The sequence below is a fragment of the Canis aureus genome, chromosome X (assembly GCF_053574225.1).
Source record: "Canis aureus isolate CA01 chromosome X, VMU_Caureus_v.1.0, whole genome shotgun sequence".
NCBI lineage: Eukaryota > Metazoa > Chordata > Mammalia > Carnivora > Canidae > Canis > Canis aureus.
The window spans coordinates 22,816,455-22,841,685 of record NC_135649.1 but is presented as its reverse complement, the minus strand read 5'-3'; the positions used below and the strand labels follow the sequence as shown (position 1 = coordinate 22,841,685).

Genomic DNA, 25,231 nt, shown 5'->3' with positions numbered 1-25,231 from the left:
TCTGTATTGCTGGGGACTGCTGTTACCTGTGGCTTTTGTGGTGGGGGAGGAAGGGGGGGGGATGAGGTTGGGGGAGGGATGTGAGGCTCCAAGAAGCTCAGCTGGAGAGCATGTGCTTGAGAATGTGTGTGTGAGCATGCGTGCACATACGTGTGTGAACACTCATTAGCATGCATGCCACGCCCAGCCAACCACCTCCCATGCTAAAAGTCTCAGCCTTCTGGAGAGGCTGGAAGGGGGCCTCATGCTGTGAGACTTGTCAGATGTAGTCCAGGAAAGTTGGATGCAGCACCCATGCTCCACTGGGCACCATCAGGGGGAGGAGAGAATCAAGTATCCAGGGCTGAGTGCCGGGTAAAGGTGCCAGGCAGAGGAGGCCCCCACCTGGGGCCACTAGGCCTAGTTTGCTGAGTGAGGGTGACCTGTGACTGTTATCACCATGGATGCTTATATCCAAAGGTCCCATCTGGGAGCCATCCTCACTGAGACCCTACAGCACCCAACAGTGGGCCTCAACTTGCTGATTCATTTACTCTCCCACTGGTCACCACACAAAGACAGTTACTAATAATAAAAATTAAAGTTATCACCACCATGATCATGATCATCATCAATGCTACCATTCACTGAGTGTTTCGTTTATACGAGACACAGTGCTGTATACGCACTTTAAATTCTTTTTAAATTTTATTGTGATAAGAACAGTAAACATGAGATCTATCCTCTTAATACATCGTTAAGTGTCCAATACATTATTGTATTTTCCCACTCAATCTCCACAACCTCTGAGAAGGTACTTTTACTGTTCCCATTTTACAAGTGAAGAAAATGAGTAAGGCTCATAGAGATTAACCAACTCGTTCCAGGTCACTCTGCAAGAAAATGATAAAAGCAGGACTCACACCAGTCAAATGACTCCAGAACCCACTCTCTCAGAAAAGGCCAGGTGATATGGCATTCACATGCCTCAGAAAACTGAGGCTCAGCCAGGACCACACAGCCGGTGAGTTGGGATTCAGACCCAACTGTTGTTCTGCATACCATCCTGCCTCCCCAGGGCCTGCCCACCCAGATCTTTCCCTTTGATCCCTGATACCCGCTCCTGGGCTTCAGGCGGGCCATAGACAGCAGGTGGCCCAGGGACCCACTCACATGCTCTCAGCCCAGGGTAGCTCACGTACTCCCCTTTCCTCCCTTCAGTGCAAAACTCAGCATTCTGTGACATCTCTCCCCTTAACCACCCCTTCCAATTCACCGTCATGAGGTTAGGAGCCCTGGCATCAGAAGCACGACGGCAGAGGGGGCTGCTGCCACCCCAGCTCCTCCCTCCCTGGACCCCAGATGGCCAGCACACTGAGCAGCCTGCTGGGAGGGCTTCCCTCGGCACCAGGCAGGGACACATTCAGGACGCATACAGCAAGGCTAATGCCCACAGGAGCACTTGAGACATCATTGGGAATTGAAGATAAATAAATGCCCCCCTCAGAAAAGCCCCTTCACCTCTCTGGTCTTCAGTCATCTCTTCTGTAAACTACCTATACCACCTTCCATATGAGGTTATGGTAGAGGTGAGAGAGGCTTATAAGATCCGGATATGACAGCACTCTGAGACAGGAAGCCACGCAGACAGGAGATGATAATGATATTCTTTGCTCAGCATGAGTTCAACTCTTGCCTCACCTTTGGAGGTAGGTAAGGAAAAAAAAACAGGATCCAAATTTTATACATAAATCATCAAAACCAGACAGGCTTTTGACCAAGTATCTAATTTGTGTTTTTCCAGCTTCTGAGAGCCTAAAGTGCCTTAGACATGCTACAAGGACAGCCACAGAAAACAGAGCCCCAGCCAAAAGCAGCCTGCGTGGGCTTCCTATAAAATTGTGTTGGAAATTGTTGCAAAGCCAACTTCTGGGGGATTGACCTGTGTAGTCACTTAAGGCCTTGTGCTTAGAAGAGCCCTGTCCAGGGGCACCTGGGGGGGCTGCCTTTGGCTCAGGTCATGATCTCAGGGCCCAGGGATTGAGTCCCACATCCTCAGGCTCCCTGCTCATCAGGGAGTCTGCTTCTCCCTCCCCCTCTGCCCCCAACACCGCTCCTCCCCCAACTCGTGCTCACTTGCTGTCTCAAATAAATAAATAAATAAATAAATAAATAAATAAATAAAATCTTAAAAGAAAACGGAAGAGCCCTGTTTTCCGCTATCACCATCTTGAAATTTCTTTTGAATTTTTGAACAAGACGTCCTGCGTTTTCACCTTGTACCAGGTCCTACAAATTCCATAGCCAGTCTGGACTAGGAGCTCCATGACCAAAGCAACTTCCTGCAAGATACATCTGTGAAGGCAAGGGAAACAAAAGCAAAACTGAACTATTGGGACTTAATCAAGATAAAAAGCTTCTACACAGCAAAAGCAACAGTCAACAAAACTAAGAAACAACCTACAGAATGGGAGAAGATATTTGCAAATGACGTATCAGATAAAGGGCTAGTTTCCAAGATCTATAAAGAACATATTAAACTCAGCACAAGCAAACAATCCAATCATGAAATGGGCAGAAGACATGAACAGACATTTCACCAAAGAAAACATAGACATGGCCAACACGCACATGAGAAAATGCTCTGCATCACCTGCCATCAGGGAAATACAAATCAAAACCACAATGAGATGCCACCTCACACCAGTGAGAATGGGGAAAATTAACAAGACCAGAAACAACAAATGTTGGAGAGGATGTGGAGATAGGGGAACCCTCTTGCACTGTTGGTGGGAATGTGAACTGGTGCAGCCACTCTGGAAAACTGTGTGGAGGTTCCTCAAAGAGTTAAAAATAGACCTGCCCTACAACCCAGCAATTGCACTGCTGGGGATTTGCCCCAAAGATACAGATGCAGTGAAACGCCAGGACACCTGCACCCCGATGTTTCTAGCAGCAATGTCCACAATAGCCCAACTGTGGAAGGAGCCTCGGTGTCCATCGAAAGACGAATGGATAAAGAAGATGTTTTATATATATATACACACACACATACATTTACACATACACAATGGAATATTATTCAGCCATTAGAAAGGACGAATACCCACCATTTGCCTTAATGTGGATAGAACTGGAGGGTATTATGCTGAGTGAAGCAGTCAATCGGAGGACAATCATTATATGGTTTCACTCATATGGAGAATATAAGAAATAGTGAAAGGGATTATAGGGGAAAAGGAGGGAAAATGAGTGGGAAAAGTTAGAGAGGGTGACAAAACTCCTAGTTAGAAAGACTCCTAACTCTGGGAAACGAACAAGGGGTAGTGGAAGGGGGGAGCAGGCGGCAGGATGGGGGTGACCGGGTAACGGGCACTGAGGAGGCACTTGATGGGATAAGCACTGGGTGTTATGCTATATGTTGGCAAATTGAACTCCAATAAAAATATATATAAAAAAAGAAGTATTTGGGTTCCTTTATCTCAAGCAAAATGGCAGAAGAGTAAGATGGATTTGGCATATTAGTGTAAAAAACCATAATTATTGTTATAGTTATGCCTTATAAATAATAAGAGATCACCATGTCCTCAAATGGTGTGTGGCCGGTGAGTTTTGTAACTTTTAACAGTAGAAATCCCATGATGTGTGATTTTATGAGAAAAGGGTACTTATCCCCCTAGCCTTTAAGTAAGTGAAATATAATAAGTACTCTTGAAATAAACTTTACATTTTCTTGTGGGGGGGAAAAAGAAAACAAAGACTAAGAAAAAGCGTGTTTTGGGATGCCTGAGTGGTTCAGTGGTTGAGTGTTTGTCTTTGGCTCAGGGCGTGATCCAGGATTCTGGGATCCAGTCCCTCATCGAGCTCCCCACAGGAAGCCTGCTTCTCCCTCTGCCTGTGTCTCTGCCTCTCTCTCTCCGTGTCTCTCATAAATAAATAAATAAAGTCTTGGAAAAAAAAAAGAAAAGAAAAGGCGGGTTTCATCCCTTTGATGTACAGATAGGGAAATGCAACAGCAGCCCAGAGAGAGAAGGACTTGCCCAAGGTCACACAGCCAACTGTGGCCACAGCAGGGATGAAATTCCCAGCATCCTGACTCAATTCTGCTGGCTCATCTCTTGCTTTCAGTATGTTCTTCTGTCACTCCCTACTGCCTCTAAGGAGAAAACTGAAGCCAAAAGAGACCTGTTTCAGGTCACACAGCGGTGATAACAGTGGTGATGATGGTTTGAGCTACATTTTGTGATGCTATAAATCCTTTTTGGAATAGGAAAGAGCCTCGGTGAGGTCATACATACATACATACTTATATATATACACAGTCTCAGTGGTTCACTTTTAAAATAATAACTAAGCCAGTCACTTCACCTCATTTGCCAGCCAGCTGGCTCGAGTTCCTGAGCTGGGACCACGGAAGGGGTGGAGCTGGCCGCCTTCACCCAGCTAAACCACGTCAGCAGTGAATTTTACCAACTCACTGTGCACTTCCTCAAATCAGTGGTTGAGTGCTTCTGGTTCCCAAAAACATATGGAAATTTGAAAGAATCAATAGCAACTGCCTTCCCCGAGTCCATTCTGGGCCCTCCGTCAGTCCTAGGCACTGGGAGCTAGGAGTGGGAGGCGCTCCGGACCATGCCCTGCCAGCCCTTGCCCCTGGCCGGCCCACCTCCTCACTTCCTCGTTTCTTTGTGAAACAGGAACTGAGTGAGCAGCTCGAGTCGGAAGGATGGCTGGTTGAGAAAACCCCAGTGGTCCTTGGCAAGGCCATGAAGCTGGAAAGCTCATTTCCCTCCCAGGGGTCCCAAGGAGTTCTGGATTCCCTCGCTTGTCATACCTTCTGTGTTCTACAGTGGCTTGGCCTGAGGGACCCTGCCCTTGACAAGGTAGAGGCACATGGAATAGGGGCCAGAGTCACCTAGCAGAGATTCAGGTGGGGTCCAGATGAAGTGTCAAAGCAGGTGCCATGGCAAGAGGAGAAACTGTGGGTGGGGCCTGAAGTGAAGTGATACAGTCCCCCACCAGGTACCGAGCATTTTGCATGAACTGTGCACTGAACTGACAGTATTCTCCCTATACCCGTCATCTGGGTAACTCTGGTTACACATACACACATGCACACACACACACACACACACACACTCCCCAAACAAGGCCCACCTTATCACTGTCTCCATAAGAGCGCCTTGCCCAAGGTCACTCGCCCAAGGTCACGCAGCCTGTAAGTGATATATTGTGATTTGAATCCAGTTCTACCTGACCCCACTTCTGAGCGGTGACTTCTGCTCCTTCCTCTTCCCTAGACAATTGTCCCCTAGACTGCTCAGCGACCTTAGTCCTTGTAAACTTTGGACACAGTCCTAGGCAGAACAGTCTGGTCCCTCCTAGTATCCCATAGAAAGGCCCTGCAGTGAGTAGTGCCTGTGTTTTTATCTGAGCACCAAAGCCCAGCCTCTTCTTTGCGGTCATTGCCACAGCTGCCTGCAGGTGTTCTTTGTTTTTAAACCGAGACCTTATCAGGAGTTCAGAGATTCAGAGATGACTTTCTCTCCCATCAGCCCCTGCTGCCAGGGACTCCTCAATGCTCCTAGAGCTGCAAGCTCTGCATGTATGTCCGTGTGCCTGAGGAATGGATGCTTCCTGCCCAGGCTCATCCCCTCCTCTGCCCTTCCCCTACCTGTGCTTTTACTCTTCTCACCCTCCCTGCCTAAGATTACTATCATGAACTCTGCTCGTGGGCTGGCCTTTCCAAGGTCTTGGAAATGCCCGAGTATTTCCAAGCGACTGTGTGGTCTCTGCTTGAACATATCCAGAGACAAGAAGCTCTACTACCTACCCAGGGCTGAACTAGTACCATCTAAATATTGAGAATGTCTGGGCACCTGGGTGGCTCAGTCTGTTAAGCCTCCAACTCTTGATATTGGCTCAGGTCATGATCTGGGGGTTGTGAAGTCGAGCCGGTGTGTGGCTCCACACTGGGGGTAGAGCCTGCCTAACATTCTCTCTCTCTGTCGCTCTGCCTCTCCCCCTCCCTCTTCCTCTCCCATTCGCTCTCTGCTCTCTGCTCTCTCTCAAAACATATCAATAAGTATTGAAAATGTCTTCCTCAGAAGGAACCCAAACCTTCCATTTCTCTGTTTCCCATCATTCCTGGCCACCCAGAATACAACCCTTCCTCTACATGACAGCTGTTAAAAATCAACTTGCTTCCCCACCCCAACCCTCTAAGCCAAATATTACAGGGGTTGGGTACTCCCCAGGTTGACGGGGCTTCCTATAGATCTCACAAACACACTTAAACGGCATTAGCTATTCAGCTTTTATGCATGGAATCAGACTTCCCGATGCCTTCCACTTTCTCTTCACTCCTACTGCCTGACACAGAGTATTATTTTCCACTAGGTGTGTGTGTTTGTGTGTGTGTGTGTGTGTGTGTGTGTGGTTGGGAGAGGTGAGAATAAGAATCATTTGGGAGGTTTATCCAAATATAGATATCCTTCAATACCCAAACTCTTATTCTGTCAAACTAGAATTGTACCCATTCAGAGAGTAAGGGACATTTACACACATATCTGGGTGCCAAATGCATCAAACACGCCACCCATGATCTTCTACCAAATCAGAATCTGTTCAGGGGTGCAGGTAGGGAGCTGCTCTATGTGAATGCAGCCTACAATAACCTTTGTGTCTTTAGCAATCCTGTTACCTACTCTCTGAGGGTTCAGATGGATCGCACTCTCTGTGGACCCTCCCACCCCAAAACACACACATCCTTTAATATTGCTGCCAAATCAAGGCTTTCCTGCCCCATACTTATACTGAGCACATCTTTGCAACAATAATCCCAATTTAAACTGCTAACCTCAGAGGGTTGTATTGGGATTAACGTAGTGCTTGGCAAAGAACAAGTGCTGAGCAAATGTAAGCTTGCCCCCCCACCTAGCCCTAAGCTCCCAGGTGCAAGGGATTTTGACAACTATTTATTTTGCATGTCTTCAAAGTGCCTGTCCTTTCTGCCAGCCCATTATCGAGTTTGAGGCTGCCTTGTTCACTGCACTACTGATCTGGATCACTTCTTTAGCTGAGGGCTCTGTGTACCTGGAAAGTAATCTATAAAATGTTAATGTATTGCCCAGAAGGGAAACCTGTTTAAAAGGTGTTTAGGGCCCATTAACCAGCTGGAGACTGACCTCAGGGGACTGGGGCCAGGGCAATCTACTGGGGGATAAGTTGTGGGAAGGGGAGTCCAGATGGAGGAGCCCTGGGCCCCTAGAGGGGGTGGGGGTAGCTGCTGCCAGAGGAGGCACATCTGAAAAGGTCAGCGCTGAACACACTTGCTCCCTTCTGTCCTGGGGAGTTCGTCACCTCTCTGCTTCGCTAGAGGTTCCTCTCCACCCCTGCCGCCTTTTCCCAGGCCCAGGGAGGCAGCCACCCAGCACCCTGTTAGCTGGCTGCCTTTGAAGGCTCTGCGGTTAGTGTGTGAGCTCGGCTAGCGGCCGTGCTGAGCAAACAGGAAGCGGGGCACATCCTGCACGCCGGTTGGGGGACAAGCCGCCGCCGTCGTGGTGCAGGCCCGGAAGGTTCTGGGGGGGGCCTCCGGCTCTGACCGCTCCCGCCGCCCAAGCCCCGGGGTGCCCTCCCTGAGCCCCTGCGGCCCTAGCCCGCCCCGCGCCCCGCGGGATCACCGCCCCTGCCCCCACCTATTCCCTCTACCCCGCAGGGGGGGCTCCTTCCTGGGCCGCCCGTGGGGGGGGGCGGGGGGCGAGCTGGACTGCAGGATCTAGTTGAGAGTCGGCCTGGCAGGCTGAGGACGGAGCCAAGGAAGTATGGTTTCAGCTTGGGGGAGAAGGACTGTGGCTTCCCTGAGCTCACCCTCGATGGCTGGATGGTCAAAGGGCGTGGGGCAGGCTGGGGCACAGCGGGGAGGAAGTCACAAGAACATCTTGGGAACAGGGGAGGGCCAGCCCAGGATTTCACAAGCCCCGCACCATGGAAAGCCTTAAAAAGATGCACACCTTATACCCCAGTGTCCCCCTGCAGAAGTCTATCCAAAGGAAAAAATTGTGGCTGTGAATATTTACCTTAAGCATATACCACGAAGAGTTAAAAAGAAAAATGAAGCCAAGCGGAGCTCATGGGTGGGGGCCTACTGAAATAATCATGGTAGGTTCAGACCATGGGCTGCTGGGCACCCATTATGAATGGCATAATTGAATATTTTATAGGGTGAGAAAATCTCAGTGATACTGTGTTCAGTATGACAAGCAGATACCAACACAGTTTGGGTGTTTAATTTTTTCATTTTTAAAACTTTACAAATGGCTCTGTTTGGGTATAATCAACCTGCAATAAACTGCACATTTTTTAAATGTGTGATTTGTTTTGGCGTATGTATACACGCATGAAACCATCACCACAACCAAGATAGTGAACCTATCACCCCCAAAAGGATCCTTGTGCCCTTTCTGAACTCTCCCTCTGCTTCCCATCCCTTCAAACAACAGATCTGCTTTCTGTGCAGTATGATATCTGTAAAATAGAGACAGAGACAGAGAGGTAGTTAAATGCTCAAAAACAGAAAAATATATTTATCCAAATAGTATGGAAGATCATTATGGAGAATTTTAAAGTTTTCTTCTTTTTGTGTATTTGTATTCACTCAATTACATGTGAAGAACATGAATAGCTTCTGTAATAAGAAGAAAATCATTGAAGTTATTAAAATATCTGCCACAGGTAACCCATGGAGTGAACATTCTAAACCACACACACATTGAAGAAATGCCTCTTGCCTGGGACATTGCTGATGGTATGAAACTGCTTGTGAAAGAATGTCTTTTTCATGGCGATGGCTGTTGTGATGATAAATATACGGGGAGGGGAGAGCCAAGGGGTTTTGACCCCAGGCTTGACTGTCTGGCCAGGATGGCTATAGGTGGTGTAAGTGGGGATGGTACCTGTAGGGAGATGGCCATGACAGTGACAGCAGAGGGGGTATATAGAGGCGGATGGCTGAGGGGTGTTGGCTGCAGGAGTGGCTGCTCTAGCAAGTGGTGGTGATAGAAGTGGGGATGACTGCCACAGTGACCCCTACGGACGTATCGTGGTGGCTACAAGAGTAATGATTGTAAGGATGATGGTTGGAGGGGTCAGATCATTGTGGGGGTCAGATCATTGTGACTGGCTGGAATGCCCATGAGGGTGACAGCCATGAGGCTGACGATGGTGAGGGTGCTAGTTGCAATGGAGATGACTGTGGGGGTGACGGCCAAGGGTGTTCACTGTAGGTATGCTGGTGACAATGGGGATGACTGTAGGGTCATGGCTATAGGGGTGGTAGTGGTGGTAGTGACAACTTAGCAATGTCAGGTGACCAGGAGCATTGGTCCAACAGGCAGAGAGAGATAGCCCAACTTCTGGCTTCTGGATTCTGGTCAGCAAGATAAGAGGCTTGAATAGGCCATATTATGTCAAGTGGATTGGTCACCTCCAGGGAGATGAGAAGGACTGGTGCTGATTGACATGAGACATCAGGGTAGGGACTTTTCTCTGCTTGTTCAACCTAAGAGCCATCTGTATCAGAATCTCTGGAGACTGAAGCTAGGACTTCCTTCCTCCCTAGGGGCCGGCAGGGGCTGCGATTGCCGTAAGAGCACGTCACGTGGCAGGGCTTCCTGTATGCTTGCTGCCGCTGGGTGTCCATGGCCTGTACCCCTGAGGCTGCCTCTGCAGCACTCAGAGTGGCAGCCAGAGGCTCGGTCCATGCCGTGCCCCCTGGACGGTGCTTGCGAGGCTGAGCAAGAGGACTTGGCATCTCAACATTTAGGATTGCAAGGACGGAGTGTCACCAGAGTAAAGGACCATGTTGCGCCGCAAACCCTCCAACGCCAGTGAGAAGGAGCCCACTCAGAAGAGAAAGGTGAGGAGCATCTCGGGAAACTCACTTTCCCCTTCCCTCTGCTCTCTCAACCCATTCCCTCCAGGACTCTCAGAAGTGGGAAGAGCCAAAGGGGGAGTGTTGAGTCTGTAGGCAAGGGCATTCTCCCAAGGGCAATGGGTTAGGGTCCCCAAGGTTACCATAGTAACAAAAGTATAGAAGAGACTTTCAAAATCTAGAGAATCAGGGTTATAGACACTTAGAAGTCTAGAGTTACAGAATTCAACCCTACAATGATGGTACAGAGACCTAAAATCAGGAGCTAGAATCCTAGACTAGAATTCAAGAATCACAAAATACACTTCTCAAGTTGCATCATAGGACTATTTCATTCTGTCTCCCTTGCGCTGGTCCTGCCACTGCTTCTGCTCAAGCACCGCCTCTCAGGAGCCATCTCGCTCAAGGGGCCCTGCTAGGCCACCCAGATAGGCGCCATGATGCTCCTGGGGCCCCAGCCCTCTGGCCACGGCCAGACTCTGCCCACTTGCTTCCGCTCTGTTGCAGCACCCCAGGCCCATGGGAGAGGTGGACAACCTGGAGAGGGGGCCCCTTGTGATTTCTAGACTCAAGAAACGGGTCTCCGAAAAAACAGTGGGATGCAGGGGGCATGCAGGTTCTGTCCAGGCAAGGAGAAGTTACTTGTGAAAAATGAGAAATAAAGCTGGTGAGATGGAAAGGAAGAGTGAGGGCTGAGGAGGACAGATTCAGTGGAGGGATTCTAAAGGCCAAGAGGAAAAGCAGCTGTCCTGGAGCAGAGGGCAGAGGCCAAACCAGAAGATTTATTGAAGACTGCCAGATCTAGGTTTCTCTAGTTGGATTTGAGGATTTCTAGACTTATTCTTTTATTTGATTATGGGTCTCTCCCAGGCAATCAAAAAATACATTCCACACATCCAACAGGATCCTAGGACCATCCCCAGGCAGGCTTGAACCAAGTCCAGGAAACCCAGGCCTAGCCCCAGGCCCACACTCGGGGTCTTTCCAGTCCCTCACTATGTCCTGCTGTTTTCCCTGGAGCTCAGCCCAGGTGCCCTATGGGGGAGCCCCCTTGTCAGGGGAGCAGCTCCCAAGTGGAGATCGAGCCAGCTCAAAGGCTGAGCCGCAGGGCACTGGTGTGTGCATCCTGCGCCCTCTCAGGTCCTGGGGTGGCTGTCACTTCCGGCTGTACTCTCCCCACCCCAGATGCTTCTCTAAAGTTGCAGTGGAGGTGGGCAGAGGAGGGTAAACATTCATGAATCTTCACACAGGCTCCGTCATCCGCATCCAAGCGCCACTTGGCGCTAGTCCCAACAGACTTGCCACTGGCTGCCACTCCTCGGTGAGCAGGCCCCACTTCCCCTTGCTCTCTGGCATGATGGGGGTGGGAAACAGAGGCTGCTATAGACAGTGCTGAGCCCCAAACCACAGGGGAGCTGAGCTGGAGGAAAGAGCTTGAGAAAGAGCTGACACTTTGACAAGGGGACCCTGTGCCACCTAGGACGGAGATGCCCAAGGGCACCCAGAAGCTGGAGGTCCCCATTTCCTTCCCTGACTCTCATTATCCAGATTCTGTATTTGGTGGTGAGGCTTCTGGAATTCTCCCCTCAGGTTCCCCCCAGGAGAAGCAAGGCCAGTGTGGCACTCAGAGGTCCATGTCCCTCTAGGGAAAATCATCCAGGCAAGCCCTGCCCCACCCCTATCAGCCTGACCAGCCTTAAGAGCCACTCTCCGAGCCCCAATACTGTGGAAAGGTGCTAAGAAAAGCCAAGCTTCCAGAAGTAGAGAGAGCATCTTCCCCAGGCCCAAGGACAGCAGCCCAGCTCCAGCACTGTGACCTCAGGCACGTCCCTTCTTCTCAGTGGCTGAGGGGATGTGGTGGAGGGGAAAGCACAAAGGCAAGTGAGGCCTCTTTCTGTCTCCTGCCCCTCCTCCTCCTCCCAAGCCCGCCAGAAGACAATGTGCTGGGCAGGGGGCATGAAGCGGGTGTGTGTAGGGGGGTGTTCAAATCCCACAGGTTCTAGCTGTAGGACCTTGGACAGTTCATTGACCTCCTTTGGGCCTTGGTTCCTCCTTCATCTTGGAAAAGGAGGATAGCTCTTGACTGGCTGGGCTCAGGAGGTTGTGTAGATGGCCTGGAACAATCAATGTGAGAGCACGCTGTCACGTGTGGGCATCTGCATATGAGAGGGTGCTGTAGGCAAGGGCGGGCGCGGGGAGCACACTGCAAAGGCCAAGTCTCAGTCCTGGCCCTAAAGTGGAGGAAACCAGACTTAAAAGCACCGAGAGCCTGCACTAAGGGAGGACTCATCGGGCGCCAGGTGCCATGCACTCTACGCATATCTTAGCTCGTTGACTCCTCAGGAGGACCTTGTAAAGCGGGGGCAGGTATTGTCGTTATGTCTGGTTTATGCCCAAGTCCCAGAGAGGTGAAGTGACTTACCCAAGTTCACACAGCTAGTAGGTGGCAGAGCAGGAATCCAAGCCAAGCTTTGTCAGTCTCCAGAGGCTTGACCCCTTCTCCCTCTACCCTCCTGTCACCCCACTGATCCCAGAAGTACTAGGAGAATCTGATGAGCATCAGTAGGAAAGCACACCTCTACATGACACCCCCACCCGCAAATGCGTTGTATTTCCAGTGGCTTCTCGTTGCCCGCAGGCTAGTGCCCAAGTTTCTTGGCATGGCTGGCAAGGAATCTTCCATGGCTTTTTCTGCTCCACCTCCCACCATGCCGACTATGCTCAGAGTGTTTCTAACTCATTCTTGTTTAAACATTCCCAGCTCCTCCTGGAGAAATCCTGGCTCCCCTGCATGGCCCAGCTTAAACATGCCTCCTCCATGAAGCCTTCTGGAGCCCTTCCTCCTCCACGCTCTCACTTGCTCCCCTGGAGCCTCTCTTCAAACACCACCCACAGTTTCCATTATGCTCAATCCATTTCTTTACCAGGAGGCACTTTGATGAGCTCTGAGCACAGCAACACACACACAGGGTTTCAGAGTCCCAGATCTGGGTTCAAAGCCCTGCTCTTGCTCCTGCCCGCTGTGTAACTCTGCCTAGGACACTTCATTTCTGAGTCTTGGTCTCCTCAGCTGGGCAGCAAGGATATAAGTTGGGGCTGTGGTGAAGCTGAGGTAAGCCAGCACACGCAAAGTGGTTGGCAGGGTGCAGGGCACATGGGAGGTGCTTCACTCCTTTCTTACTGGATTCCCACCCACACATGCACAGGCCAGTGCCTGGAGCCTAGAGGGTGCTGGGTGAGTGGTATGCTGAAGGAACAGAGAGGCTAGTTGCAGAGACACCTGGTGAGAGCCAAGTTTGCTTAGGAAGCAGGGGACGAAGATGCTAATGGGGGCAGTGTGAGGCTCTGAGGGGGTAATCAGGGGAGGCTTCCTACAGAGGGCAGCACCCTCGAAACTGGATTTGAAAAGCCTTTCTATTGATGTATAATATCCATCCAAAGAAGTGCATAAATTATAAGTGTTCCACTCAATGAATTTCTGTAAGGTGAACATTCCTTCATAGGCAGCACCCAAATCAAGCAACAAAGCACTTTCGGGCTGCCTGGCTGGCTCAGTCAGTAGAGGATGCAGCTCTTGATCTCAGGTTGTGAGTTCAAGCCCCATGTTGGGCATAGAGCTTACTTAAAAAAAAAAAGCACTTCTGACACTCCAGAAGCTTCTCTCATGCTCCTATCGGTCACTACATACTCCCTTTCCCTAAGAGTAACCACTATCCTAACTTCCAAAGGCATAGCTTAGTTTTGCCAGGTTTTGAACTTTTTATATGAGTAACTGTATAATGTACTCTGGTGGCTGGCTCCTTCTGCTCAACAGTGTATCTTTGAGATTCATCCATATCATTAGTGAGAGCTGTACTAAGCTCACTGCTAGCCACTACTCCCTTCGATGACTCTACAACTCCTGTATCCATTCTACCATTGATGGGCATGTGGGCTGCTTCCAGTTCCATTGGATTTTGAAGGAAGGGAGAAACTAGGGGTGACAGAGAAGGATGGAGTGTTCCAGGTAGGGCACACCCTGGGCAAGAGTCTGGAGGGGGTCGGAAAAAAGGCTGAGCACACACAGACATTCGCTACGGGGTTGCAGTAGAGCCTTCTATCCTCACAGCAATCAGTGAAGTAGGCGTTCTTGTCTTCATTTTACCCATGAGGAAATGGAAGCCCAGAGAAGTTGAGGAACTCTCTCCACTTTAAACAGCTGGTCAATGGCAGAATCAAGATGTGACTGCCAGCTGACAGACTCTGAGGGTCAGGGAGGTTAAATGATTTGTCACACATCCCAGAGTTGAACTCACCAATGTCTGATGCCAGGAAAGTAGCTGTTTCTGAGAGGCCCACGTACTCCCCTTGGATATGGAAGAGGGGCCAACAGTGTATGGTACTACCTCCTGCCCTGGACCCCCAAGAAGGCCTCACCCCAAAGGGAAGCCAGGTGGAAAATCCAAGGAGTCTCAAGGATTTCAACTCGAAGATGGGTTGGGGATCATTTCAAGACCACCAAAAAGCATTTAGGATATTTGTGATTGCCCCTGAGGTTGGAGGTAGGCGGGGCAAAAGGCCACCCTGGCCAACCCCTCCCTTGGCCACCTGAAGCACATATCTAGTCCTTTCCACATCCCGCTAAGGAGAGGCCAGCAGGGTCCAAGTCCCAGCACCACCTATGGCCCTTTGGGGTTGTCTCCTCCCGCTTTGAGCTGAAGCTGGGACACAAGGGCCCGGACGTCAGGTCCCCGGGGGGCCAAAGGTCCTCCTCTGGACCCCCAGCCTGCAGATTAATGACAGGAAGAGGAAAGAACTGCAGTCTGGTGGTGAGTTTACTCTCCCCAACAAAGTCCACTTCTGGCCCTGGGCCTGCCCTCTTGCATGCTTGCCAGTCCCTGGGGCTTCTGGGGCGACTCTCAGCCTCCTCGTCTGCAGACCAAGTGGAGGGGGTGGTGCAAGGAAGGCCATAATAGGTCCCATCGGTCTATAAATAGCAGCCCGGCCTGCCGTCCCTGGGCTCTGGCCAGCCTGGTGCCCACCCTCTCTCTGTTCCCTCTTTTCCAGGCAATAAGAGGAGGAAGTTATCCAGGCAGCTGCATCCTAGCCATTCAAGAAGAGGAAATAAACAAAAGGTGGAGGAGAGAAGAGGAAAGAAAGGGAGAAAAAGAGGAAAGAATAGTGGGTGGGGAAAGCCAAGGAAAGACGATGGAGGAGATGCATGGGAACCAGAGCAGTCGCCCCACGGTCATGCTCCCCCGCCATGTCCACTCACGCCCCCCTTACCCAACTCCCCAGCATAGCCCAGAAGAGGCTTTCTGACTGAGGCTGTAGGTGCCTCATCCAGGAGGCCCTCCTGGTGGTAGTGTCTGCTTGGCCTGACCGCTGACCCAGTTTCTGGTCCCCTAACTTGCCGCCACCTCTAGGGAGGTGTGGCCCCTGACCCTGAGAGCTGGCTTGCTTTGGTCAAGACCCACCAAGAGAACAAAAGTCCCCAAGAGTCTCCCCCTACCACCGGAGGCCCCAGGAATTTGGGCCAGTTGTGGGGGGGGGCAGGTGATATTGCCCCTGCCCTGGGGGGTTGTCAGTGGACCCCCCCCTTTCATAGGAAAGAGGATGTGAAACTTTCAGCTTTGTGTGGGTTTGGGGCTTCGGTTCCTCAAGCCCTTATCTCTGGTGTCTGCAGTCTATCCCGCTCTATCTGTCTGGCCATCTGTGAACCCTGGTTCCTGTATGTATCTCTGGTCTTGACTGTTGATCTTGATTCAGGCTCAGCCTTCACTTCTTGTATGTAAAGCCTGACTCCTTACCTGCTCAGCCCTGGCTTCTGGCTGCTATCTTGCCATTTGCACGCATATACAGTTAAGAAAGCTCATTTCTTGAAAATAGTCTCTTCAGTGCAAACAATCAGCTGGCTTTAAAAGTCCAAACACTGGCGCAGCACAGCAACAGTAAGTCAGCTCATCGTGTTAGTGGCTAAGGTTAAAAGCCGAAGTGAAGGAAGAAAAAACAGCAACTTTCTTTTTTTTTTTTTTTATTTTTTTATTTATGATAGTCACAGAGAGAGAGAGAGAGAGGCAGAGACACAGGCAGAGGGAGAAGCAGGCTCCATGTACCGGGAGCCTGACGTGGGATTCGATCCCGGGTCTCCAGGATCGCGCCCCGGGCCAAAGGCAGGCGCCAAACCGCTGCGCCACCCAGAGATCCCAACAGCAACTTTCTTTTACTAAATTAGCCCCAATCGGTCACGTCCCAAATCTGTTGGCATCTTCCCTTAATAAGCCTTGACTGAAAGTTTCCAGAAAGCATAATGCCAGGTCTTACTGACTCCTGGCGGGGGGGGGATTGCCTTGTTCTTCTGGAGACACAGGTTCACCAAGCTGGAGACCTCGATGCATTCACCACCCTTACGGTGACAGGGACACCATGCTTGCCACAGATCCAGGGCAAAGAGGAGGCTGTGGTGTTGGGGAAGGTTTGCTCTGTTATGTAAATAAAGGTGATGCTATTGTCGCGATGAGGGGACACCTCTAGTGGGAGCTATGCTTTTGCTCTGACTCACTGCCTCCAGAATTCTGGGGAGCAGATTGCAGGTGCTGGTGGAAATGTGGGCTTTGTCTGAGGCCTGGCTGGGCTTGGAGGCTCCTGAGTCGGGCTTGCTCTGGGGCCCACATCAGAGTCTACTCTTGGCTGAAGAAGAGCAGGAAGCCAGGTGGCTCCAAGCACAACTTTGATGCTTCACCTCATTAGCCCTGGGTCCTCAGGGCACCTGTGGCGCTGAGTGACATTGTCCCTGCTCTTTATTCCACCGAGCATCACTGACGGCAGCACATCTGCTTCTTCCAGCTCTCACTTCAGCGCTCCAGCAGCTTCAAGGATTTTGCCAAATCCAAACCCAGCTCCCCCGTGGTGAGCGAGAAGGAGTTTAATCTGGATGATAATGTGAGTTGCAGAGCCTCCCAGGGGGATCTGGCTGCTGGCCCTGGGTGGGGGGAAGAGGAGATTTGTGGATTCAGGAAAGCCTGCTTACAGAAGGCCAACCCTCCCAAATTTGGGCCCCAAGAACTCCTCCACATTCTTTGCAATTACAAGTTACAGTTGACCCCTTGAACAATCCGGGTTTGAACAGCATGGGTCCACTTACAGTTGGATTTTTTTTTCAATAAATACAGTGCAGGACCATAGATGTATTTTGTCCTCTTTACAATTTTCTTAATAATGTTTCCTTTTCTCTTGCTTACTTTATTATAAGAATACAGTATATAGTACACATACATACAAAATACGTGTTAATCCACTGTTTATGTCATTGGTAAGCCTTCTGGTCAACAGTAGGCTATTAATAGTTTAGTTTTCGGGGAGTCAAATGTTATACATGGATTTTCATCTGTGCACAGCAGCGGGGAGAGTTGGCACCTTCAACCCCAAGTCGTTTGAGGGTCAACTGTAATTGTCAAAATAATTATAAATTAATAGGGCTGAGTATGGGACAGGGTGGGGGCTAGGAGGGAAGGGATGGGAGGGCCTCTCATTCCCACCCTACATTCTCTACCAGGACCTGAAGGCCTCCTTCTGCCCCTAAATCCTGGACCTCCTCCTTTGTTGTCACAGATTCCAGAAGACGACTCAAGTGTCCCTACCACAGAAGATGCTGGGAAGAGTGGCAAAAAGCTGGGGAAAAAGTGGAGGGCCGTGATCTCCCGAACCATGAACAGGAAGATGGGCAAGATGATGGTGAAGGCCCTGTCAGAAGAGATGGTGAGGCTTGCAGTGCAGGGGAGGGGAGGGAATGGGAGGGGACAGACAGTGCTCTGGCAGGGTGTGAGCACAGCCACCTTGCTGGCCATACCTCAGGTACTGTGCTTGAGGGCCTGATTCCATATGAGAAGGAAGATCCCAGGACAACTGGGTGGCTCAGTGGTTGAACATCTGCCTTTGGCTCAGGGAATGATCCCAGGGTCCTGGGATGGAGTCCCACATCAGGCTCCCCATGGAGAGCCTGCTTATCCCTCGGCCTGTCTCTCTGCTTCTCTCCTCTCTCTGTGTCTCTCATGAATAAATAAATAAAATCTTTTTAAAAAGAGAGACAAGGAAGGTCCTATGGGAAGAGAGCTCACTCAGCCACGGACTGGCAGTGAGGCACTTCCCAAGGGAGCACGAGGGGGTCTGAAGGGGGATGAAAGTCTACATAGCAGAAGCTTCCTAAGAAGACAGGCCTGAAAGGGGAGTCACTGAAAAGGATATGGGATTGCCTGATGCGAATTCATTCACCTCAAAGTTTTGCTTGGAACTAGCCTCTGGGATTGGGAAGACTGGATTGGAAGAGTGGCCCCTGTGAGAAAAAATAGAGAAGGTTGGCTGGGGCCCAAGGAGAAAGGGTGGAACACACAGTGAGTGGCCTGTGCTCGGGGCTCTTCCAGAAGGTTCCCAGGTGGTGGTGTGCCATACCAGCTCAGGACAGCAATTGGTCAAATTTTCAGGAATTTTGTGAGGCAGGTGTGAAACCCTGCCATTACAGGGTTTCATTACATGAAACCACCATTACTGAAAATTAAATTCTATAAACTTAGAATGAAAGAAATTATGTTAAAAATAAAGAGACTACGGTCCATCTTCCAAACTCATGATTTCCCAATTCTTAGACTATGGTTCACTGATCTCTGTGCTCTTGTGGTTATTAGCATCTACGGCCTCTGTGTGGTAGAATCAGCCCACAGAGGGGTGCTGGTGGGTCAGTGACCTCACCGCGGTAGCTGGATGTCAGCAGCGGTGGGGAGTATTTACAACACAGGAATTGGCATCCGGGCTTTGATTCCTAGAGAGCCACTTGTGAAAGGGTTGCCACCGCCCTGAGGGCTGGTGAGGCGGAGGAGCTCTGGAGTCAGGCCAGCTCAGTAGTGGGTTCCTGTGCAGCCTTGGGAACGTTTCTCCATGACTTCTCCTCTTTAAACTTGGAATTATCGCAGCACTTACTTTCAAGTATGGCCGTGAGGATGAAATGAGTGGGCAAGCATGCCTGGCTGGCCCAGAGAAGCAGGGCAGAAAGTAGTTCCTGGCCAGTGCCCCCTGTGTGTGGGACTCTGCCCCAGTCCAGCCTAAGTCCAATGTGTGGACATCACCACCTTATGCTGACAGAGCACATTCACCAGCATCCCCATTGCATGAGGTCAGTGGGGTGAGGACGGTCATTCCCACTTCACAGAAGCAGGAACATGGGCTCAGAGAGTGTGGTGCAGCCTCTAAGTGGCAGAGCGGGATGGGGGAGTGCTCAAGCCAGACCCCAGTCCTCTGGAGAGCTCAGGTCCATTTCTTCTGTGCCCGGCGCTGCCCCATGGGCATCCCAGCCAGGGCTGCTCAGGGCTCCTTGCCTCCCCTCCCCTGCAGGGAGACACTCTGGAGGAGGGCTCCGCCTCCCCGACATCTCCAGACTGCAGCCTGGACAGCCCCAGCCCTGAGAAGATGGCACTGGCCTTTTCTGAGCAGGAGGAGCATGAGCTCCCAGCACTTAGCCGTCAGGCATCCACAGGTGAGTAGGAGACAGAAGGGGACATCTGCTAAGTCGGGAGAAGAGGACTGGGTTAAGGCCATGCATGTGGCGGTCTGGGAGGGAGGTAAGAGAAATGAACCTTTACAGTTTGCCTTCTGGGAACTTGCCCAGCCCTTGTCATGTTACATTTTTACAACTGCATGGTACCAACGCTACTATCCCCACTTTATTGAGGTGAAAACTGAGGCTCAGGGAGGTTTTCACTTGCCCAAGATGACTCAGTCTTGAACATAGGTCTACCCTACAGGAGCTGCCACTTGCTGTCCCCAGGCCCTGGAGGGGCCCAAGGGAGAGGAAGAGCCCCATTGCCTTCTTGGACTAGCCCATCCCCACCCTTCCAAGGGGAGCTAGAGGCTACAGCCACCTAGGCCTCTGACATCCCAGGCTGGGGATGGGGATAGAGGGTCTCCAGCTGGGAAGACAGTCTCTTAGACTGCATCCTTTGGTTCACTGGTCTTGGGGCATGATTTGGCATCTTCTAGGTGTCTGTGGGGTTGGGCAGGAGGGGCTGCAGGCTCTGAGCTACAGACCCACGGAGGAACTGCCCTTCTCACTCTTCAGGCTAGTTATAACTTCTGTGCTCTTTCACTGGCTCCACATACACCTCCCAGCCCCTCCCTCCTGAAAGCCACTTACAAGACCCTTCATCCCGCCCTTCCCAGAGAGAAAGAGACCATCTGAATTTCCATATGATGTTGTAACTAGACACTGAGTCTTAGTAAGTACAGAAAGTAAAATATTAGTTTAGGGTGTATTTTCCCGGGTGGAAGGTGGCTTCTAGGAGCACTGGAGTGGGAGTCAGAAGACCTGGAGTTGAGACCAATTATAAGGTGAGAGGTCTTGGGCTCTCAGTTGGCCTGGCTGGCTTCTGTTTTCCTTATCTGTTCATTGGGATGTTGAACCAGTCTCTAGAGGTTTTCCCAATGTGCTCATTCTTTAGTCCCATTCCTCCTGCTGTGGTCAACAATTTTCATGTCTGAGGCTCCACAGATGAAGCTGTGCTCCTGCAGGGTGGCCTTGGGATTTCTAGCCACAGCCCTTGGAAGGTACCTCCTGGGTACTGCCCCAGCTGTCTTGGGACAAAGGTGACCCTCCTCTCTGCCCCATCTCCTGCAGGCAGTGAGCTTTGCAGCCCCAGCCCAGGCTCTGGCAGCTTCGGAGAGGAACCACCTGCCCCCCAGTACACAGGACCCTTCTGTGGCAGGGCACGAGTCCACACCGACTTCACTCCCAGCCCCTATGACCATGACTCGCTGAAACTGCAGGTAAGGTTGGCATCTAGGCCTCTCCCGAGCATGGCAGGCTGTGCCCACAGAGGAGGCTGTATTGCACCAGAGTAGGACGATGTCGGCAGAAGCCAAGGAAATACACTTCTCCTCTACCCTCCTCCACTCTGTGTTCCTGTCCTCCCACAGAAAGGAGATGTGATCCAGATCATTGAAAAGCCACCCGTGGGCACGTGGCTGGGCCTGCTCAATGGCAGGCTGGGATCTTTCAAGTTCATCTATGTGGATGTGCTGCCAGAGGAGGCCGCGGGGCCCGCCCGCCCCAGCCGCCGACAAAGCAAGGGCAAGAGGCCCAAGCCAAAGACTCTGCACGAGCTGCTGGAGCGCATAGGCCTGGAGGTTTGAGCTGGGACCTGGGCCCGTCTCAGCAAGGGAGGCGCATTTGGCCTGGGGCTAGAGGCCGGGGCATGGTCAGCTGTGTGGGAAGGGAGGGATCCCAATGCAGGGGTGGCTGGCGAGTGGCCACACCCTGGTGGTCCACCTCTGCCCGCAGGAGCACACGTCCACCCTGCTGCTCAATGGCTACCAGACTCTAGAGGACTTCAAAGAGCTTCGAGAAACGCACCTCAATGAGCTGAACATCACAGACCCACAGCATCGAGCCAAGCTGCTCACGGCCGCCGAGCTGCTGTTGGACTACGACAGTGAGTGGGCTCAGGAGGAGGATGTGGGGGTGCCTGCAGGTACTGGGGGGGAGGCCTGCCCCCTGACCACTCTCAGCCCCAGCACCCCTCTGCAGCGGGAAGGCACTTCCGCGCTTGAACTCCAGTCTCAGGCAGTTTACCCACAGAGGGGCCTTAAGGGATGATCAGGTCCAACTCCCTTTGGGATCAAAGGGGGAGACTTAAGGCCAGAAAAGGTAAGGCATGTCCTCAAGGCCTCAAAGTTGGAGCTATAGCATGGCCAGGAATCAAGCGCAGGTTTCTGGGCTCCCAGCTAGGGGCTGAAAAAGGCTGAGCTCCTGCCTGGGTTGCCGCTTGGAAACCACTCCCACTCTGTTCTAAGCCAGAAAGAGTGAGAAGGGCAGGGAAGGAGGGAGCCCAGAGGGAGAGACTGCCCACAGGGGACTTCCCAGGGTCCCCCCCATCCTCCCACAGGGGCTCCCTGGGCTTCTGAACCCCCTCTTAGCTAAGGCCCAAGCCTCCCCACCCCAATATTCCATCTCCTTCCTTTCCCCCAGCAGCCGGCAGCGAGGAAGCGGAAGAGGGCACCGAAAGCAGCCAGGAGCCGCTGGCAAACACCGTGTCTGAACCCAAGGTGGACATTCCTCGAGACTCTGGCTGCTTCGAGGGCTCAGAGAGCGGACGTGATGAGGCGGAGCTGGCGGGCGCTGAGGAGCAGCTGCACGGCCTCTCCCTGGCCGGGGCGCCTTGAGGCGGAGGTGGTGGCATGGCCGAGGCTGGGCCCCAGAAGCAGAGACTGCAGGGACGGGCCCGGCCTCCCACGGTGGCCCAGACCCTGGTGGACTGGTGCCGAGCCCAGCCCTGCTCCTCTGGGAGTGCCCAGGGCTGCAGGGGCCGGCCAGGGCCCTGTAGGCTCAGCCGTAGTGGATGAGGAGTCACCCAAGGGCACATCCCACCTGCCCAGCACCCTCCCTCCACCAGTTACGGATAGCACAGAACGTCCAAGCACCACCTGCTCCCAGCCACAGCGAGTGGGACACTGAGGGGCCACCCTACCCATGTCCCTCACCACCCAGGCCCCCAAGCCCCCCTCACCCCCACACCACTTTCCCTTGTCACACCGCTGCTGAAACAGGGGCCCAGTGTTTCAGGTCGATTTCAGAACCCTGGGGAAGCTGGCCCTTTTAGAGGCCCCAAACTGATCACGGGTAGATAGGGTAGATACCGACTTCCCCAACCAAGGCTTGGAAAAAGCCACATGCATGTACCTTTCCCTCATTCCTTCTCCTTAACTTTCTGAAAGGCTTGGCCACTAACTGGTGAGAATTAGAATGGATATTGCCGATGGTGTGGCCAGCTTAGACATTCTGTGACATTAAGTGTCTGCTCTTCTGTTACCTGTAGCCCAGGACGCCAGTGGGGTTTACTGGGGGAGCTGAAGGGGCTTTGGGCTCCCAAATGAAATGGCTCCTCCCGCTTATTCATTCTGTACCTCCCCACATAACTCAAGCCAAGCTGCAACTTCCCCTGGCTGAAAACAATGCCCAGACCTCATACAACATGCACCCTCTCCTTCCACTCCCAGCCCTGGCCAATGACACTTCCTCTGAAGGCTGATGGCAGATCGCCAGACCTGACTTCCAAGGACAGAACTGCACCCCGGAAGTCACACGCAAGTCTGAACTCAGACTTGGCCACCTATACGGCTTCTTACAAGCAAAGAAAGCACAAAGCTTGACACTGGGGAGTCCACTACCCCAACTTTGCTTTGCAAAAGGTTTTGATGTACCCTGAACTCCAGAAGGAGGGGGAAGTATACCTGTCAGTGGGGGCCTCTGGTGACCTCAGTACCCAGACTGTGCCCTGAATTCACAGAGTAACCCAGGAACAGTGCCCACTACATCTAGGACTGCCTGCTTAGTGAACACAGCCTTGGACCTACTCTGAGGAAATTTGGTAAAAGCTAGCTTAGGGGAAGGGCTTGGTGTAAATATGACGGGTTGGAGGGGGCTAAGTTGGCAGCAATAAACATAGGTGGAACTAATTAGTCTCCAGTTGTCTTTCCTATAGGGAGAGGGTTGGAGAAGGTTCAGACCAGTATCCTTCGAAGCTGGACTTGGCAAAATGACCTCCATTGTCCTTTCAGGGCCATCTGTCCCTTCCCTGAAGATGCTCACTGCCCTTGATCCTGCGGACTGAAAGCTCCAGTAAGAAGCGCTATCTCTGCTCTTCCCACTAACCAGCTCTCCTCAGAGTACAGGCTCCTGGGCCATAGGCCTTGCTGGGGTCTGAGAGTGGGGGGGGGGGGTAACTATGTCCGTCTTCCTAGAATGATTATTTATCAAGAGCCTTGAGGACCCCTCAGTGAGGAAGGGCCGGAACTAGGAGCCGTCCAGGTCCAAATAGGAGAGGTTTGGATTTCGCAGGGCCTTCCCTCTGGGGCCACCTCTTCTCAGGCCCCACCTGTGCCCACTGAAGCTGCACTATCTCCAGGAAGGTAGGACAGAGATGGAGACCCCGGGCTTCCTTTGTTTCTGCTGCCATTAACGGCATTAGGGAGGGCAAACTGGATTGAGAGCTGCCCCCAGAGTGAGGACAGGGCCACTCTGCTTTCAGGCTTTGCTCCTGCTACCCACAGCCACTAAATGGCAAGCAGTATCCTAACCAAAGAAATGAGGAGAGGCCCAAACAGCCTCACGACTCCAATGATATCACTTACTGCCCAAAACCAAGCATTTTGCATTTATTCTCTCAGATCATCTTCACAGTACCCCCAGCCCCAAGGTACATACCATCATCTTCCCATTTTACAGAGGAGGAACCTGCAGCTCAGTCAGGTTGAAGAAGTTGTGCAGGGAGCCCAACAAGCTTTCAGAAGCCCCTGCCCTTTGGAGGGCAATCTGACCCCCCGTAATGCACCTTTGACACCCTTTGACCCAGCCATTCCCCTCCTTGGATTTGATCCCCAGAAAGAGTCTCATAAGTGCATGCAGATATATCAGATATATGGACAAGGATTCTCACAACAGCTTTGTCTCTGAGAGTAAGAAATTGGAAACAACACAAATGGGGAGTTAGTTAGATACATTATATTTCATTCACACAATACTGTGCATCATTAATCATGATGTAGAAAAATATTTAATGATACAGGGAAGATCTTCATGGTTTTTTATTGTTTAATTAAAAAGTTTAAAATTATACAAATAATGTACAAACATTCTTACTGTAAAAGAAGTCTGTGCTATATCATGGGGGAAAAACAAATACTAAAACATTATTTATAGGGTGATTCCATTTTTATCTAAGAAAAGGCAAACATACAAAAGAATAAAGACTGGAAAGATCTGCACCAAATGGTTACCAGTGAGACAAGTAGGGTGGGGTGGAGGAGTGAGGGAGAGGTGTTCACCTTCTATATTCTTCTTTTCTTTTGTTTGAATTTCAAAAGTATCTATTATTTTTATGTCTATTTTAAAAAGAACAACATTTTAACTTTTGAAAAAATAAAAACCCAGACCTCTGGCCTCCAACTTGAGGCAGTAGCCAAGTCATTATCCTGCTGTCTTTTGGCACAGGCTTCTGGGAAGGTGGGGAGTGGGGGATGAATAATGCCCATGGTACTTAAAACCCACACACAGCAAGGGGACCTCATCAGAGGAGATTCCCAACCCATTCAAAATCCCTGGGTAATATCTATCTATTAGGTCTAAGCTGAGAAAAGGGAAATACCAGAAAAAGCAAAATCAGACTGAGAAATGATTTGAACTCCCACCCACCCATCCTAGGGAGGAGAGTGGGAAGTGTCTCAGGGCTATTGGCCCCATTTGGGTTTATAGGCTGGATATAGGCTGGAAGTAGGTAGTCGTGCAAAGACTCCAATGAC

The 25,231-nt window shown here is 51.3% G+C and overlaps 1 protein-coding gene across 2 annotated transcripts; it reads left to right on the top strand.

Moving 5' to 3' along the window:
- The first annotated feature begins 9,624 nt into the window (after positions 1–9,624).
- SASH3 (SAM and SH3 domain containing 3) lies at positions 9,625–23,389 on the top strand. Of its 2 annotated transcripts, none has more exons than XM_077890398.1 (8): positions 9,625–9,895; positions 16,736–16,831; positions 17,501–17,647; positions 19,274–19,415; positions 20,553–20,701; positions 20,852–21,061; positions 21,216–21,366; positions 21,906–23,389. In XM_077890398.1, exons 1-8 carry the CDS (start codon positions 9,839–9,841, stop codon positions 22,094–22,096), a joined length of 1,143 nt encoding a protein of 380 aa, XP_077746524.1. In that variant the 5' UTR covers positions 9,625–9,838; the 3' UTR covers positions 22,097–23,389. The 2 variants fall into 2 exon arrangements, with proteins under 2 accessions (XP_077746524.1, XP_077746523.1); XM_077890397.1 differs by having other exon boundaries at positions 9,626–9,895; positions 21,903–23,389.
- Positions 23,390–25,231: the final 1,842 nt, after the last annotated feature.